Raw genomic sequence first — 19,128 nt, 5'->3', positions numbered from 1 at the left:
AGAACGGAAAGCTAGACAAATTTCTATGTTCATTTTTATTTTTGCATGAATGAATGATTATATTTTGTTGCATCTTTAAACATAAGACATGGGTCTTAGAAATAAATTTTTGCTGTGACCAGAAGATGGCATAAAGGAATATATATAAGACCACAGTTCCAAGTCCCATAGCAAGTGACTTAAAACTCACACAAGGCATGTATGCATGTGTGCTCAGGATCCTGAGAGGAAAAAGCAGGAGATGAGATTTCAGCTTGGCCATCCCCTTGGGGGAGGTAGTTTCCTGATTTCTGTCTCTCTGTCCCTCTGTCTCTCCATAGAGCACGTATGCCCTATATCAAAAATCTCTCTTAAAAAAAAGAAGCTTGCCAAAATAAGTGTTTTGCTTATGTAGTTGGAAAATTCTAAGATCTTATTCACCAGACTACTGAAATGGCCCTGGTTTATAGACATAGATATCATCACCCTTAATTTTAAGAACTGTGGCTTGCTGAATCAAAGCTAAATTTGAAAACAAACAAACAAACAAAAAACTTCAACTTTGTTACCTTCAGAGACCAACTCCTATTTTTTAATAACAATTCAAGGATTTATCGCACAGTTTACATTATGAAGGATTTTCTTCCATTTGAGTTTACTGATGTATGGTGAGCTTCAAATTCTAGTAAAAAGATTCCTTCATTTTTCACATTTATTAGATGTCTGATCTGAGAGTTCTGTGATTCACAGTGAATTATGGCTTTTTGCAGGTTTCACTACAGTTCCCACACTTAACAGAATTCCTCTTCTGTGTGTGTGCTCTAATGTAGAGTATGGAATGATTACTCTGAAAATGTTTTTAGATATCATTTCCATTTACTGTACTTACTCTTGTGTCCTCTAATATACAGTAAGGGCTGACTTGTATTAAAGAATTTCTATTGCTTCACTGATTTTTACATGGTTTTTCTTTTGTAAATTTTCTGATGTACATTGAGGGCTGACTTATAAATGAAAGACTCTTTTACTCCTTACATTCATGAAGTTTCTCCCCAGTGTTTTCAGATGCTTACTAAAATAAAATTTCCAAGAGAAAGATATCTTATTTTTCACATTCATGAGGTTTCACTTTTGTTTGAGTCCTCTGATATAAAATGAGCCCTGCCTTTCAGTACACTGTTGGCACATTGTTTCTCTCCAGTATGAGTTTCCTGATGTACAGTGAGTGCTGACTTCCAGGAGTACATTTTCCTACAATTTTCAACTTTCTCTTATGTGAGTTGTCTGGTAATTAGTGACTTGTAAATGCCAGGAGAATGTTTTTCCACATTGTTTACATTCAGAGGGATGCTTTCCTCTGTGAGCTCTCTGATGTACACTATCCCTGGATAATATTTTCCTACATTGTTTGCATTCATGTGGTTTCTCTCTTAAGTGAGTTGTCCAATGTATAACAAGTGCTGACTTATGATAGAATAGTTTTTTACATTGTTTTCATTCATGGGGCTATTCTTCTCTGTTTTCTTACATACCATGAGGAATGCCTTATTGGAGAAAGTTTTCCCACATAGTTCACATTCATAGGATTTCTCTCCTGTGTGAGTTCTTATGTCCATAGAGGGATCCCTTACTGAAGAATGTTTTTGCACATATTTCACATTCATAGTGTTTCTCTCCTGTGTCAGTTCTCTGATGATCAATGAGTTGTGACTTCCAGAAGAATGTTTTCCCACATTGCTGGCATTAATGGATTTTCTCTCCTGTGTGAATTGTCCAATGCTTTATGAGATTTGACATGCGGGAAAACACTTTCCTACATTGCTCACATTCATACGGTTTCTCTCCTGAAGTGAGGTGTGACTTTGAGGAGAACATTTGCCCACATCTTTGATATTCATTTGGTTTCTCTCCTGTGTGAATTCTCCTATGGAGAGTGAGGTATGACTTACAGTAAAACCTTTTGCTACATTGTTCACATTCATATGGCTTTTCTCCTGTGTGAGTTCTCTTATGTACAGTGAGGTATCCTTTCCTGGAGAATGTTTTCCCACATTGTTCACATTCATAGGGTTTCTCTCCAGTGTGAGTTCTCTTATGTACAGTGAGGGATCCCTTGCTGGAGAATGTTTTCCCACATAGTTCACACTCATAGGGTTTCTCTCCTGTGTGAGTTCTCTGATGGTAGATGAGTTCTGATTTCCAGAAGAATGCTTTCCCACATAGTTCACACTGATGGGATTTCTCTCCTGTGTGAATTATCCGGTGTTTCATGAGATTTGACATCCGGGAGAATACTTTCCTACACTGCTCACATTCATAGGTTTCTTCACCTGTTTGAGTTCTCCTAGGCAGAGCGAAGTAAGCCTTTGTGAACACTTCCCTGTATTGTTCACATTCATAAGGTTTCTCTCCTGTGTGAATTCTCTTATGCACAGTAAGAGATCCCTTGCTGGAGAATCTTTTCCAACATAGTTCACATTCATAGGGTTTCTCGCCTGTGTGAGTTCTCTGATGATCAATGAGTTGTGACTTCCAGAAGAATGTTTTCTCGCATTGTTCACATTGATGGGATTTCTCTCCTGTGTGAGTTATCCGATGCTTTATGAGATTTGACTTCCGGGAGAATATTTTCCTACATTGCTCACATTCATATGGTTTCTCTCCTGTGTGAGTTCTCCTATGCTGAGTGAGGTAAGACTTTGAGGAGAACATTTTCCTGCACTGTTCACATTCATAGAGTTTCTCTCCTGTGTGAGTTCTCCTATGCAGAGTAAGATATGACTTACAATAGAATGTTTTCCTACATTGTTCACATTCATAGGGCTTTTCTCCTGTGTGAGTTCTCTTATGTACTGTGAGGTATCCCTTGCTGGAGAATGCTTTCCCACATCGTTCACATTCATAGGTTTTCTCTCCTGTGTGAATTCTCCTATGCAGAGTGAAGTATGACTTAAAGGAGAATGTTTTCATACACTGTTCACATTCATAGGGCTTCTCTCCTGTGTGAGTTCTCTTATGTACAGTGAGGTCTCCCTTGCTAGAGAATGCTTTCCCACATTGCTCACATTCATAGGGTTTATCTCTTGTGTGAGTTCTCCTATGCAGAGTGAGGTGTGACTTACAGGAGAACATTTTCCTACATTGTTCACATTCATAGGGTTTCTCTCCTGTGTGAGTTCTCCTATGCAGAGTGAGGTGTGACTTACAGGAGAACATTTTCCTACATTGTTCACATTCATAGGGTTTCTCTCCTGTGTGAGTTCTCCTATGCAGAGTGAGGTGTGACTTACAGGAGAACATTTTCCTACATTGTTCACATTCATAGGGTTTGTCTCCTGTGTGTGTTTTCCAATGTCTATTCAAGACTGACTTGGAACTGAAAGATTTTCCACATTCTCCACATTCGAAGGATTTCTCTCCAGTGTGAGTTGTCTGATACACAGTGAAGTGTGACTTCTTGTACATTTTCCCACATACTTTATTTTTACAGGGTTTCTCTTCTGTGTGACTCCTTTGATGTACAGTGAAGTCTGAATTCTGGAAAAATGTTTTCTTACATTGTTTACATTCATAGGTTGTCTCTCCTGTATAAGTTTTCAGATGGTCAGTAAGGGGTGTATTTAGGCACAATAAATTCCTATATTGTTTTATCTACCCTATTTCACTACAGTAAGAGTTGTTTCAAGCATAACAAGAGTTGAAAGCTTTCATAATTTGCACACATCATAAGCTTTTACTTCTCTGTGATTTCTCTGGAAATACATAATTTTTGACCCCTGGAAAAAGGCTTTTTGATGTTTATTATGTTTATAGGGTGCTTCCCTTGTGTGCATTCTCTAATAAAAGCTTATTTTACTTCAGCAATTAGGATTTTTCTTATTCATTATATGAATAGGAATCTCTTAGTCTGTTTAAAATGTATTATAAAAATGATTTCTCCCATTCTTTACATTTATAGTGTGCATCTCCTGTGTGTATCTTCTGATGAATGAGATAGTTAGACTTTTTGTAAAATGCTTTCTTCCACACCTGATTTATATACTGGGCAATAATAATTGTCTTCTACAGCCTTTCCCATATTCTTTCTATTTACAAGTAGTTTCTTCTATATCAATCCTCTTGGTCAGAAAAAGACAATTTTTTCAATAAATTATATTTAAGAATTTCTTCTACACTGCTCATTGTATTTCTTATATTGGTACTGATCTATAATAAAAAATATGTCTTTTATTCTCCTTCAGAACTTACAATAACAATTTACATTAATATTTTGGAAAGCTGAGTGGTTTTATTTTGCTCCTTTGTTTCCCTTTCCTTTAATTCCTTTAAAAATACTGGGAACCAGCAGTTAGCATAATGGCTATGTCGCTGGACTCCCACGTAGTCGACCGTGGTTCGTGTCCCGGACCTGGTGGCTTAAACTCACGCCGGGCGCGTGTGCATGCGTGCCCAAGATCCCGAGAGGAGAATGGAGGAGAAGGGATTGCAGCGTGGCCATCCTCCCTGGGGGGTGATTTCTTGCTTTCTGTCTCTATGTCTCTCTCTCTCTTTCTGGCAAGTGCACGCGCCCTATAGCAAAAACCTCTCAAAAAAAAAAATCTCAAAATATCTACCATCTGTCTTGCTATAATTCTATACTGAAAGATATCCATCTATGATTATTTCCCCTGTTCTTTTTCTCTTTTTTCCATATAATGGTGGGTATTGTGTACTGTTTCTTTGCTAATGTGAACAGTTTTCTACATCAACTATTTGCAGAAGCCCAAAGAACTCTTGTCACATAAGCAAAAAATGTTACTTAGAAAGAATATGTATATAATAAAAATACATACTAATCACTCTAATCATGTCTTTCTTTAGAATCATTAAAAAATAATATACTCAAATTATTTCACACTCTTATCCCAATAAAACATTTCTACATCTTTTAATTTTGCCACTATTAACTTGTTTTCCTTCTCAATAACAAGCTGTTTAAAAGAAAGTACTTTACATTGGTTCCTGAACAAGTATGCACTGGCTAACCTGGGAGGCTCTGGTTGGGAAGTTCTAATGTCCATGGTTCTCCTCCTTGCTCCAACTTATAGATTACTGCTGGTTTGGCACTGCACTGTCCTGTTAACAAAAAGCAGTATGGAAGTTGCCACATCATTATCGTAAGCTATTTAAAGCATAACAAAAGTTCAGCTTTGTCAACTGTGCAATAATGGGGTGGATTTGGGCATTTTGTCATATAGGAGTGCCATTCACATTAACCACAGAATGAAATCATACTCCTAAATAGCTTTAAACATTATAAAACTCTTGTATATTTACTAGAAAAGGAGGCTGTTATTACTTCAGGGAGCTACATGGTGTTCCACTAACCCAAAAACACTAGGTTGCTGTAGGTCTCCAGCATCACATCCTTGTATAGAATCTTCTGAGCATCTTCCAGGTCCTGCCACTCCTCCCAGGTAAAGTCCATAGCAACATCCTCAAATGACATGAACTCCTGTAAAAATATATTTAACTGCATCAGTCCTGGGAAACAGAACATAATATGGAAAATTTAGTTTCTCTTATGTTTGTGTATGTTTATGTCTCTGTATGTCTGTGAACTCTTTGTAAAGGGTAAAAAGTAAAAGCATTCTAGCTCCATGTTACCTTATTCATTGCTAAAAATATTCCAAGTATTCACTTATAGCTCTCCATCATTTTTGCTGCTAGGGATGAAAGCATAATAAATATTCTGTTATGTGAAGATGCTTAAGATCTCATACAAACATGTAAGTATAAATACATATCTGGAGTAATATGTTAGATTAACTATGGTAACCAGTCTAAAAGAAATATAAAAAGGTTTTATTTTCTTTTTCTGTATTATCAATTTGTGCTTCAAGTCAAAGATGTTAAGAATGTGTATGTAAATGTTCTTATGAAAATGGAACTATAGCAGTCTTCTCATGAAATCACTAAGTATATTCCTAATATTAATAGAAACAGTACATGTAGTTTAGTATTCCTGGTCTCTGATAAAAGACAAAGGCAGTAAAACTATTCAAGGAACTGATTTCAAAATGATTTTTTACTTAAATACTTAACCTAATTCTAATAAAATATTTCATAAGCATATTATTAATTACTCATAGGTTGAAGTATATCTACCTGCATATTTATATGACTGTTGTGCATTCAGAAATACTGATAGTGTCCAATAAAGATGAATATTACCCACTCACTAAAGTACTGAACACGAATAATAAGAGACAAAAAGAACTGATACTTATATAACCAGATTTACACTTTAACAGCCATCTACAGATTGCAGACTGAGGATAATTTTAAGAGATTTAACAGGGTTAAAACCACGTTGAGACATGACCATCTATATCAGGTCATAGAGAAATAAGAATACCAAATAGAAAATTCTTCCAAAAAAAAAAAAAAAGTAAAAGAAAAAAAAAGGCAGAAAAAAAATTGGTACTAATTTCTTTGGCATTGAAACCAAAGAGAAAATTAACTGAATGTTTTCTGTTTAGGCAGGCTTATGTATATGAGTGCTTAAAATTAAAATTTGGAAAAAACTGAGCAATAGACGGATGATGCTTAGGCACATCATCTTTGACATTCAGTGGCCAAATATTTAGGATGCAGCAGAAATTCAAGTAGTAACTGAAGCTATTCTAGTCAATAAAAGAGGACCCAGACTCAAGTGCTAAGTTTAAGAGAATTCAATATTGCACAAAAAGGACAGAATCTCAAACAAACAAACAACTTATATTTACTGATAAAGAGCTCAGACTATGAAAACCCAGGGAAAAAAACTGTTAACAAATTTACAGGAGGGCTCATGTGTTTGCTGGGGAGTGCAAATGTAAAGTGAAAAATCACCTCCACTGGGGAATGTTCATAACACAATTTGTCCTCCTCCATTTCTCTCTTCTTTCAGGATTTAGGCTAGGCATGTACATGTGCCTACTATGGTTCTCAAACTACTGGGTTCAGGAATCAAACCATTCAATTGGCCATGTGGGATCCAGCTGCCTTAACCTTTATTCTGTGGACTGGTCTAAATTTTTACCATTTGTTTTAGAAATGTTTTTAAAAACATTCAATGTGCATGGAGGTTAAGGCAGCTAGATCCCAAGTCTCTGCCTGTGCAGTTTGAGTCCCAGACTTAGAGACTTGAAAATCACACCAGGTTTATGTTCATGCATACCAAAAATCCTGAGAGGAGACTGAAGGAGAAGGGATTGCAGTATAGCCATCCACTGACTGGGGATGTTTTTTTCACTTTTCTTCTTGTCTTCTGGAGAGTGCATGCACCCTATTGTTAAAACTTTTAAAAAAGTGTTAAAAGAGTCAGAAGTTATACTATATTTAAAAGACTGACTTACCAAGAAGGTATAAAAATCATAAATCTTCCTGCACTCAACATCAGAAATGAGGATGGTTGGATATGAACAGAGACTGACTGTGCCACACTAATTTGTATAAACTCTACTATCACTCCTGGAGATATCATTTAGAAAATTAAATGATAAATAGACACAAAAGATATATGATAACACAAAGAAAATGAACTATTCATCAAAAACATCAAAATGCACATTTTCCTCAGCCACACACGGAATATTTTATTTATAATTGCTAGAATATGGAATAAATCCAAATGACCACAAATAGACAAGTAGATTAAAAAATGTGACACATATATATATACACATACATATACACACATATATATATACACACACACACAAACTCTATGGAATATTATTCAGTCATAAAAATCAATGAGACCCTGACATTAGATACAAAGTGGACAAACATGGAAGACTTAATGGTAAGTGAAGCAAGTCAGACTATAAAAGACTTGGTATAAGCCTGGTCAATATAAATCAAATGTCTCCACTCTACAGTAGAAACTGAAAGATTGGAAAGTATAACAGCAGGGAGGGCAACTATGGATAGTAGAAATAATGGGGAGATAATAGGGAATGGGGAAGGGGAAAGGAGGAAAATTTAATTGACACAAAAATGAAGTTACTTGCTGATGATAATGTATAGGGTGTCCTCGTCTTGATTTATTCACACTGTATTCATGCTGGGGAAAAATGCATGTTTTGTACATTGTTAAAAATGCACACACACACACACACACACACACTGCAAAATTATTTCTTAAAAAAGAGGGGAACTCTCCTGCATTGTTGATGGGAATGTAAATTAATATAGTCACTGTGAAATACAATTATGAAGGTGTCAAAAATTTACAACTAGAACTACCATATGATCCATGAAATCCACTTCTCAGTATTTACCCAAAGAATAAAAATTTAGAGACGTTTCTACAACCATGGTTATTGAAGTATTTATAATAGGTAAGACAAGGAATCAACCTAAGTGTTGAACAACAAACAATCACAATATAACAATGTAGCAGAAGGGCAGAAGGAGGTAGGGAGCTGCAGGAAGTGCAACTAAAGATCCTGGAGAGCCTATGCCCAGTTGTGGTTATACACACACACACACACACACACACGCACACACACTACAGGGTGTGTGCACTTCCCAGAGAGATAGAGAAATCAGTCCTGGGGTGACGGCCATGCTGCAGTCTCTTCTCCTCCATTCCACTCTTGGGACTTTGGACATGCATGCACATGCACCCAGTGTGAATTTCAAATTATGGGTGCAGGACTCAAACTGTGGTCTATCATGTCAAAGTTCATTGCCTTAATAACTATACCCACAGCTGCCACCCAGTTGTATTTTAAAATTTTTATTATTTTTATTCTTTTTCTTTTCTTTTTTTCCCCCCTCAGAGGTTCTTATCTTAGGGTTTGTGCACTCCAGTAAAAGAGAGTGAGAGAAAGACAGAGAGAAATAATGTGAGAAATCACCCTCTGGGGGAATACCCACACTTACATCCCTTTTCCTCCATTTTCCTCCTGGGATCTTAGGCACACACACACACACACACACATGCACCTGGCATGATTTTTAAGCCATAAAGTCTAGAACTGGACATGCAGCTGGCAATGTGGGAGTCCAGAAACAACTGCTACAGCAGGCTGGCCACGCTGACCACCAGCCACAGTTTTCTTTTTAGTAATGGTTTTTTGCTCTAGGGCGAGTATGCTGACCTGAGAGACAGTAAGAGGAAAAGTGAGCAATCACTCCCAAGGGAAAATAATCACGATGGAATTCATTCTCCTCCTAGGAGGGGATCTTGGGCACACATGCACACATGTCCAGCATGATTTTCAAGCCACTGATTTGAGGCTTGAATGGCAATTGGCTATATGGGAGTCCAGCAACTTAACCGCTATGCCATCTGCTGGCTCCCCAGCTATGGTTTTTGATCTGCAGGAGTTTCCAGCCCAGGCAACAAAGTTTGGCTCCCTCCCCTCCTCAGCCACAAAGAGCACCAGTAGCAGGAGAAAGCAGATGAAGTTGGCTTCAGTGGCCAATCTCAGGGAGCTGAGTCTAAAGGGAGAAAGGGCTGAGGTGTCTCCCATGGTAGGTGGAATCAGAGGCAGGGGTGGAGATGGCTGCCCTAGTGAGAGAGGTGGTGGCTCTGGCCCAGAAGGAGGAGGGAGAAGCAGTGGAGGCAAAGGAAAATAGTTGGACAAAAGAAATAATACTATTTCCGCTTAGAACTGCCTACTGTACAAAGAGTTTTTATCAGGCAACATAGGAATGACACCTATTGATTTTTTAGGTTTTACATAACCTGTAAAAAAATTCCATGAGTGCTTAAAGTTGTATCCTGGTGCATGTTACAGAATAATAACTGGGATGCCAGCTGTGACATTCTCTCTCAGGAGAGTAAAAAGTATTTTTATGGTGAAGGAGACTTGATTCTAGAATTTCTGATCTACTCAATCATATAACTCAACTTAACATGGATTAAAGTCACAGAATGTTTACCACAATAGAAGAAAGGGAAATAGAATGAATGGAAGTAGGACTCCAATACACAGCATTAGTGATGGACAATTACAAGTGGTCAGTTCTTTTTTCAGCAGGATCCACTGACAGCATCAGCTCAAGTTCCTCAAGGCTTTAATATTTTTGGAATGTTCAATACACCGAGTGTTTCAAATTCAGAGCTACATCTTGGATTTGAACACCCACAAAAAAACGGCTCTTCTAAATTACACTTTTGGACCATGAACATCTAGCATTTTCTCTTCAATCAATGACCAGACCTTAAATAAAAATCAGCTCACTGTTTACACAGCTACCAGTTTTCCCAGTGCTGATAAGGTGATGTCCTGTGGCCAAACTAAAGCCTGTATTTCAGCTAATGCCACCACAGAAGAACAGGTCATTTGGAATTAACCCATGCTCTTCATATCCACAAACTCTGGAGTATCTGCTGCCTTCAGAAATATGTCTGGGCAAGTCAGCATGGGTTCTGCCTTTATTCATCATCACTCACACTAAAGTTGAGCAGTAGGCAGTAACTCCAACCCTTCTCCAGTGGTGGTCACACAGCCCAATATAAAATACACTTTCAAAATGACCATTTCTAAACCACCTGCAGTTTCACCAGGGTTGCTAGCCTCTACCTTTGAACTTAGCAATCTTCTAAACTACCCTGATCATTATGTAAAAACAGAATATCCAGCATTTCAAGGACCCAACCTTAGAAAATGTAGCTAGAATAAGTGAAGCATGGAAACTGAGTATGATTGGTACACCAGAAATCCAGAATGGAAAAACTTCAAAGAGAACTTGATATTAAAAAGAAAAAGCTGGAAAAACTAAAATCTGAGGTCAATAAAACAGAAAACAATCTAACTTGAAAGTGCTGAAAATGATCAAACTCCTGATGCCAAATACCTTCACTAAAAGAATTGCAGCAGTTGAGACGTTGTAATAGACAACTTCAGACTGACATTGACTCCTTAATCAAAGAAACTAATCTTTTTCAAGCCTAAGGATCACACTTTAATCACAGTGCTATTCATAACTTTTATGACAATGTTGAATGTGTAGGTTGTATTCCACCAAAACCCAAATTTCAAAGGTTCATCATTCAAACACCAGGCTCAAGACACAGAAGATGACAAGTAAATTGGAATTGTACTGCCTCTACCTCTTTGAATTATTCAGTCTTATTTCTCTCTAAACAGTGTGAGACGCCAAGGCATTTCTGAGCCAGGAGGCCCTATAACTTCTCTAAAAGCGCATCTGAAGTTCAAAAAACTAGTCTATTTGGGGAAGAGTTTTATGGCTACATATGATTTTGTCAGATTGAAGATGTGAGAAAGTAGCGTTGTCTTAATATTAAATATCAGTCTACAGAGCTAATGATACCTCAGTATAATGTTCTGGGCAGCTGAAAATCACAGGGAAAGTATAATAGCCTTTTGTTAACTAATTTTCTTTTTTCCATTTAGTGGTTAAGCGTGATCATGTCCTTTTTAAAGACTTACCTGAGAGAAGCAAGCCTTAAAATAAAAAAGCATTAATGACATCAACTATGCACAAAAATAACCTTACTCTGTACTTTAATCTCATAAGTGCCAATGTATTATGAAGACATACTGATGCTGCCCAATGAACTGCAGAAAAAATATTGCAAGAATCATGTCAGGAATAGGTAAGTCAAACTAGAAACTGACTTTAGCAGTGAGTGACAAATAGTGTTTTTATCTTCCATGGGGAAAGGTAAAACAAAGGATATTTTTAACTCACTGAAAGAGCTTGTTTCTTATATTTGGTGTCCCACTGAACTTTCACAAGAAATTACTGGGGAAGTACACAGTCAAAACCAGCAACAGCAGCAGTATCCACAATCTATTTTGTTGGAGAGAAGTTTAAATGCATTACTATTGGGGTGAACGCTTTACTATTGTAATCCATTTACAAACCTGACTTGGTGGCAGGGTCATATATATTTATAAAACAAGGCTAGTCATATTTAGGACAACTGAACAAAATCTGGAAAAAAGAAAAACAAGCAAAATTATACACTGCAGCATCCTCAAACATCTCTTTATTCTGATGGTATATTTTTGTAAGGAAAGTAAATATTCAGATGATCAGGAATGTATATAACTAAATGAAATGAGAAAAGACATTATAACAGTATATGTTTAAGAAAACAGAAATATGAAACTATATACCAGTGCTTAGAGTGGTTTTAAGTGAAGTGCTGATATACTGCAAAAAAATAGGTAATAATGTGGACTATTATTCAATATCTGCAAGTGGATATTTTAAAAATAGAATTATTAATAAAAGTTAATTTAATCAGTAATAAATAATTTTCTAACAAGGAAAAGCACAGGTCCCAATGGTTTCACTTCTGAATTCTACAAAACTTTGAAAGAGATAACCCCCATTGTACCTGAATGATTTGTAAAGCTTCAAAAGGAATAAGTCCTCCAAATTCATTTTATAAAACCTCCATCACCCTCATCCACCAAAGAGACAAAGACATAACAAAAAAGGAAAACTACAGAGCAGTATCTCTGAGTAATATAGATGCAAAAATTCTCAACAAGATACTAGGAAATTATATGTTAACGACACATTAAAAATATTATACACTACACCACAACCAGGTAGGCTTTATTCTGGGAATACAAGGATGGTTCATATACACAAAATAATAAATGCAATAAACCATATTAGCATTAAAAAAAAGCATAAAAACATATCATAGTATCAATCGAAGCAGAAAAATCACTTGATAAAAACCCAACATCCCTTCACAATTAATAAACTCATCAACATTGGCATAGAAACAATTCTCAATACAAAAAAAACCATATATGAAAAACCAATAGCTAACATCACACTGAATGGGGAAAAGGGTTAAATTTTTCACCTAAAATCTGAAACAAAGTAAAGCTGTCTACTTTCTCCATTCCTTTTCCATATAGCACTGGAGGTCAAATCCAATGTAATCAGACAAATAACTAAAATAAAAGACACTGAAATACGGAAATAAGAAGTGAAATTATCTCTATTTGTCTGTGACATGATTAAATACATAGAAAATCTTAAAGAATCCACACACAGAGGAAAAAAAAAAACTGGAAGTGATAAAACAATACAATGACATGGCAGGATACAAAATCAACATATAAAGATCTATAGCATTTCTGTAAATGAAAAGGGGCAGATTGAGGTAGCATTGAAGAAAGCTATCCCATTTACAATAACCACAAAAAGCATAAGACACCTAGACCAAAGAAGTCAAAGACCTCTACAAGGAAAACTGAAAAATTTTTAAAAGAAATTGAAAATGACACAAAAGAGTGGAGAAAGAATCCCATGTTCCTGGATTGGAAGAATTGATATAATCAAAATGTCAGTCCTATCTAACTTACTCTAAAAACTTAATGCAACCCTTATCTAATTATCAGAGATATTCTAGAGATTTAGGGAAAAAAATCATAGCATTTGTCTGGAATTATTAAATTCATGGTATTGACAAAGTGATTCTCTGCAAGAGTGGTGTAGGAGGCATCTCACTGTCTGACACCAAAATATACTACAAAGCTTTAATAAACAAAACACCATGGTATCGGCACAGAAACAGACAGGTGAACAAATGTAATAGAGTAGAGACCCCAGAAATAACGCCCTAAACGGAAGCCAACTATTTTATGACAAAGGGAACCATTCAATCCAGTTGGGAAAAGAAAACCTCTTTAGCAAATGGGGCTGGAAAATAGGGCATCCACCTGCAGAAAGATAAAACTGGACTTCTATCTCTCACCATTAATGAAAATCAACACAAAATGGATAAAAAATATAAACGCAAGACCTCAAACTATAAAACTACTGTGGCATAATGTAGGGGAAACTCGTGAAGACACTGGCATAGCCAAGGACTTATTCAATAAGACCTCTAAATAATAGGCAATAATCCCAAAAGTAAACAAGTAGGACCACATCATATTAAAAAGCTTCTACACAGCAAAAGAAAGAATTAGAGTGAATTGACAACCCTTGAAATGGGAGAATATATTTGCAAAATATGCCTCAGATAGGGGTCTGATAACTATAATACACAGGAAACTGAAGCAGTGCACTTGGAAAGAAAAAGAAAAAAGGATCAACCCAATTAAAAGATGGGCAAATGAGCTCAACAAACACTTCTCTAAAGAAGACATATAATTGGGACCAGCAGTTGGTGTAATGGCTATGTCACTGTACTTCCATGTAGTCGGTCACAGTTCAAGTCCCGGACCTGGTGGCTTAAATTCACGCCAGGCATGAGTGTGTGTGCCATAGATTCTGAGAGGAGAATGGAGGAGAAAGGGATTGCGGTGTGGCCATCCCCACTGGAGGGTGATTTCTTGCTTTCTGTCTCTCTCTTTCTGGTGAGTGTGCTCACCCTATAGAAAAAAATCTAAAAAAAAAAAAATAAATCTACGTGAATTAGACAAAGATCTATACCTAAGCCCACAAAGTATAAAACTGCTGCTGGAAAACACTGGGGAAACTCTGGGAGACATTGGGGTAGGCAAAGACTTCTTAAATAAGACCCTCAAAGCACAGTCAATAATCCCCAAAATAGACAAGTGAGATGACATCAGATTAAAAAGTTTCTGCATGGCAAAAGACACAGTAATTAATATGAATCAACAGCCATCAGAATGGGAAAATATTTTGGTAAACTATGTGTCAGATAAGGGACTGATAACCAGAATACACAAGGAACTCAAGCAGTTGTCCTGAAAAAAGTTGACTAACCCTACTAAAAGATGGAAGAGTGAGTTGAAAAAAAACCACTCTCTAAGGGTGACATATAAATAGCCAAAAGGCATATAAAAAATATGTTCGACATACCTCATTTTAATGGAGATGCAGATCAAAACTACGAGATACCACCTAACCCCAGTCAGAATCACTAAGACTAAGAAATAAAAACTGAGGGGACCAACAGTTGGCATGATGGCTATGTCGCTGGACTTCCATGTAGTCGATTGCAGTTCGAGTCCTGGACCCGGTGGCTTAAACTCATGCTGGGCTCATGTGTGTTTGTGCCCAAGATCCCGAGAAGTGAATTAAGGAGAAGAAACTGCTGCGTGGGGGGTGATTTCTTGCTTTCTGTCTGTCTTTTTGGTGATTGCAGGCTCCCTATAGCAAAACCTTCCAAAAAAAAAAAGACAAGTGCTGGGATGGCTATGGTGAAAGAAGAACTCTACTACACTGCTGGTGGGAATGTAATTTGGTCCAGCCACCCTGGAGAACAATTTGGAGAGTCCTCAAAGATCTACAAATAGAACTACCATATGATCCAGCAATTCCACTTCTTGACATCTACCCAAAAGACAGAAGAATTCTTAATTAAAAAGTGCTTCCACATCCATGTTTATTGTGGCATTATTCACAATTTCTAAGACTTATAACCAATTCAAATGCCCATGAACAGATGATTGGACTGAAAATTGTGGCACATACATTCTATGGAATACTACTCTGCCATAAAACAAACAAACAAACAAAAAAGACCCTGGCTTTTGACAGAAAATGGATAAATATGGAAGATTTACTGCTGAGTGAAGAAAGCCAGGTGATGAAGGAAAGACATTGTATGTATCCTTTAATATATACCAAGTGTCCACCCTCTATGGCCGAAACTGGACAACTAAAGGTTGTAAAAACTAAGTAAATGGTTATGAATATCAGATACAGTGTGGTAAGTGGGACGGTGAAGGAGTAGAGTCTGAGGAAGGACATTAAGAAGAAAAATAGAAAAGGCATTTATAGGACAAAGAAATAGATTATTATCTATTGAAGATAACTTTCTAGAATGGTGAACTGGATTGGTGAGAAATGTACATGTTAGAATATTCACTTTGTAAGCTAAGTAACGTGATTGTATAAAAAATATATATATATTTTTAAAAAAGCAAATAAAAGAAAGTGGGTGGACATGAAAGATTTACTCCTAAGGAAAGCAAGCCATACTATGAAATAGAGGCATTTTGTCCCCACTCAATATATACTGAATGTCTGTACTCTATGGCAGAAACTGAAAGATTGGAAGATATAGAAGCAAGGAGAATTGTGGATACTAGAGACAGTGTGGGAAGTGGGGGAGATGCTGGATGGTAAGAAAATCAAGAGGAAAAAGAAAGAAGCAAAACTTTTAAGGGACACAAAAATGGAAAATTATCTGTTGATGATAATGTGTATGACAGTATCTTTAATTAGACTAATATATGGTATATTCATGCTGGAAAATATATTCATGCTGTTATGATGTACAGTGATTGTATATAAAATGTACTAATTAATCAGAAACAAATAATACAGGTGATCTCTGGGAATGTCAAGGTCTTTACTTTTAAGTTTTTCATTTTATATACAGAAGAAATATGACAATCCTAGTTAATTGGAAAATAGACCTGAACCCTTTACAGGCAGGCATGTTCCTTTACAAACAGGCTCTGTTTTTCAATTTCCTCTGCAGTTCTATATGAAGACTGATAAATTGGTTTTTACTGGTTTTATTAATAAAATGTAATTTGGATATCTTCAGATTATGTTTTCGTGATTTAGCTGGGTAAACACTTTGCAACATGATTTAGCTGGGTAAACACTTTGCAACAGGTAACATTTTTGTAACTTAGCTAGGTAAACTATTTTTGTAACAGATAACTTATGTATAAAAGTTAAAAACATATTCCAAAAGGAAACAAAAATGTGGCATATATACATAATGGAATACTACTCAACCATAAAGAACAAAGAGATCCTGGGAACCAGCAGTTAGCGTAATGGCTATGTCGCTGGATTCCCACGTAGTCGACTGCGGTTCGTGTCCCGGACCCGGTAGCTTAAAACTCACGCCGGGCGCGTGTGCGTGCGTGCCCAAGATCCCGAGAGGAGAATGGAGGAGAAGGGATTGTGGCGTGACCATCCCCGCTGGGGGGGGATTTCTTGCTTTCTGTCTCTATGTCTCTCTCTGTCTGTCTGGCGAGTGCACGCGCCCTGCAGTGAAAATCTCTCAAAAAAAAAAGAACAAAGAGATTCTGTCATTCAATATGAGTAAATAAATTAGGAAGCTTTCATGGAACATTAAATAAGCCAAACAATGAAAGACATTGTGTGTCCCCGATGAATGGGTGTACTCTACAGCAGAAGCAAAAATATTCAGTTATAGAAGCAGAGAGGGCAAATGTAGATACCAAAGATTGCATGGTAGCGAGGAGGTGGGACATATTCAAAAGAAATCATTTAAGAGAAATGAGAATGTATGTATATAAACAAATGAGTTATGGTAAAATATAACAGAATAGAAAGAAATGGATGTAAATCGTAAGTATGTGTGTGTGTATGTATGTATATATGCTTATGTATGTATATGTTTATGTGTGTATATGTGTATGTGCGTATGTGTGTATGTGTGTCTCCAGAAAATTAATTGAACAAAAAATGAACATTATGCATAACATATTCTTTGTTAAATATGACAATATCACAGATTTGATTACTACACACTACATGAATGCTTTGAAAAACCATATTGTATCCCCAAAAGGTGTACTGTTAAATGTAAATTAAAAATTTGAAATGAAAAATAATGAAAAGATCAGTATACAAAACTCAAACTTCTGAAGTCGTACTACTAAAAGTTAAAGAATTCAAATACACACATTTCAAAACAAAACCAGCTACAGGAATGTAGCAGTAACATACATGTGATGCTCAGGCCCCATGGAAAGTTCTTGGGTTCACTTCTCAATGTGTCCCTGTACACACTAGTAATCTGCATGCCCGTGACCTTGATTGGCTAAATTGCACCATGAACACACCACTGGACTGCCTACCTATTTTGTTTCTCTATTGTCTCTCATGGAAGAAATATGTTTGTAATTACACCTCTCTCTGTATAGATCAAAAAGACTTATGACAAAAATAAAAATTCAAAACAAATTCAAAACTAAAATAGCAAGTCACAGCACAAAAAGTTATTTGCCCAATAAGAATTAATACATATTTTTATATAGATCAAAAAGACTTATGACAAAAATAAAAATTCAAAACAAATTCAAAACTAAAATAGCAAGTCACAGCACAAAAAGTTATTTGCCCAATAAGAATTAATACATATTTTTATATATTTATTTATTTATTTAAATTTATTTGTTTACGTTCATTCACTGTACATCATTACAGCACACAAAATGAGATTTTCCATCCAGAGTACACTGTATATTGTCTCAATCAAGCACATCAGCATACACGTTATTGTCAACAAATAATTTTCCATTTCTTGTTTCCTGTATGTTTTGCTCCCCACCCCCCATCCTTGATTCCCTATCTCTTACCCTCAGCCATCTCCCCTCTCTTCCCACACTGTCTCTGGTATCTATGTTTACTTTCTATACTGTTTTCCCATTTTTTATTGAATTACTAAAGATCTTAATTAATCTAAATATTCTCATAGCAAACACAGCTGATATATACATTTCCATGAACACAAGTCTAACTTTAGGCATCCTATAAAGTATCACCTAGCTGGGGCTATATATCTTACCTGCGGTCATCAAATGGATTTTTTTTTTCTGAAACTTTTCTTTTTTTTTGTAACTTAATTTACATTCCCTAAGCATCATCAAAGCATACAAAATGTGATTTCCCATCTAGAACATACTGCACAGTGACTTAATCATGCATATTATTATCCAAAATTTTCTACCCCTCTGTCCTTTCCCACCCTCTTCTCCCACTGTCTCTGGTGTCTACAACTGTCTTCTATTCCTTTTCCACTCACATTGTATTGATCACACAATTTCTTAAATAATCAAACTACTTTCAATAGTAAGTTCATATGGTACTATTAAGAAAACCAGTTTTAACAAATTATAGAAATGCTAAGGAATTTTTCTTAAAGCCAGGAACTAGGTTAGGATTCTGTTCAAATGGTAAGTGTATGAACCTATCAGTTTCATGTACTTTATCTTCTGTTCTGGTTCCATTTTTCCTATAAAATGCTGGGATATAATATTCAACTCCAGACTTGTCCCTATAAATAAGCTGGCCGCTTTCTTAGTTGTTGAACTCTTCTTTCTGTGTGTCTGTATTTAATTTTCCTGATATAGCACACCCTTGAGAACTTCTTGGAGATCTGGTTTGGTGCTGGTAAATTCTTTCAGGTTTTGTTTATCTGAGAATGTTCAT

The 19,128-nt window shown here is 36.3% G+C and overlaps 1 protein-coding gene across 1 annotated transcript in view; it reads right to left on the bottom strand.

Moving 5' to 3' along the window:
- Positions 1-306: 306 nt before the first annotated feature.
- The window catches only part of LOC106734088 (zinc finger protein 268), a 78,869-nt gene continuing 60,047 nt past the window's right edge, over positions 307-19,128 (bottom strand). The window contains exons 4-6 of the mRNA XM_014584966.2: positions 5,347-5,473; positions 5,005-5,094; positions 307-3,563 (exon numbers count right to left, since the gene is read on the bottom strand). Of these exons, the coding sequence (XP_014440452.2) occupies positions 1,723-3,563; positions 5,005-5,094; positions 5,347-5,473 (2,058 nt within the window). The 3' untranslated portion in view covers positions 307-1,722. The remainder of the gene's footprint in view (positions 3,564-5,004; positions 5,095-5,346; positions 5,474-19,128) is intronic.

Source organism: Tupaia chinensis, unplaced genomic scaffold (assembly GCF_000334495.1).
Source record: "Tupaia chinensis unplaced genomic scaffold, TupChi_1.0 Scaffold148257_1, whole genome shotgun sequence".
Lineage (NCBI taxonomy): Eukaryota > Metazoa > Chordata > Mammalia > Scandentia > Tupaiidae > Tupaia > Tupaia belangeri.
The sequence above is the reverse complement of the archived record's forward strand: the minus strand, read 5'-3'. Positions and strand labels throughout refer to the sequence as shown.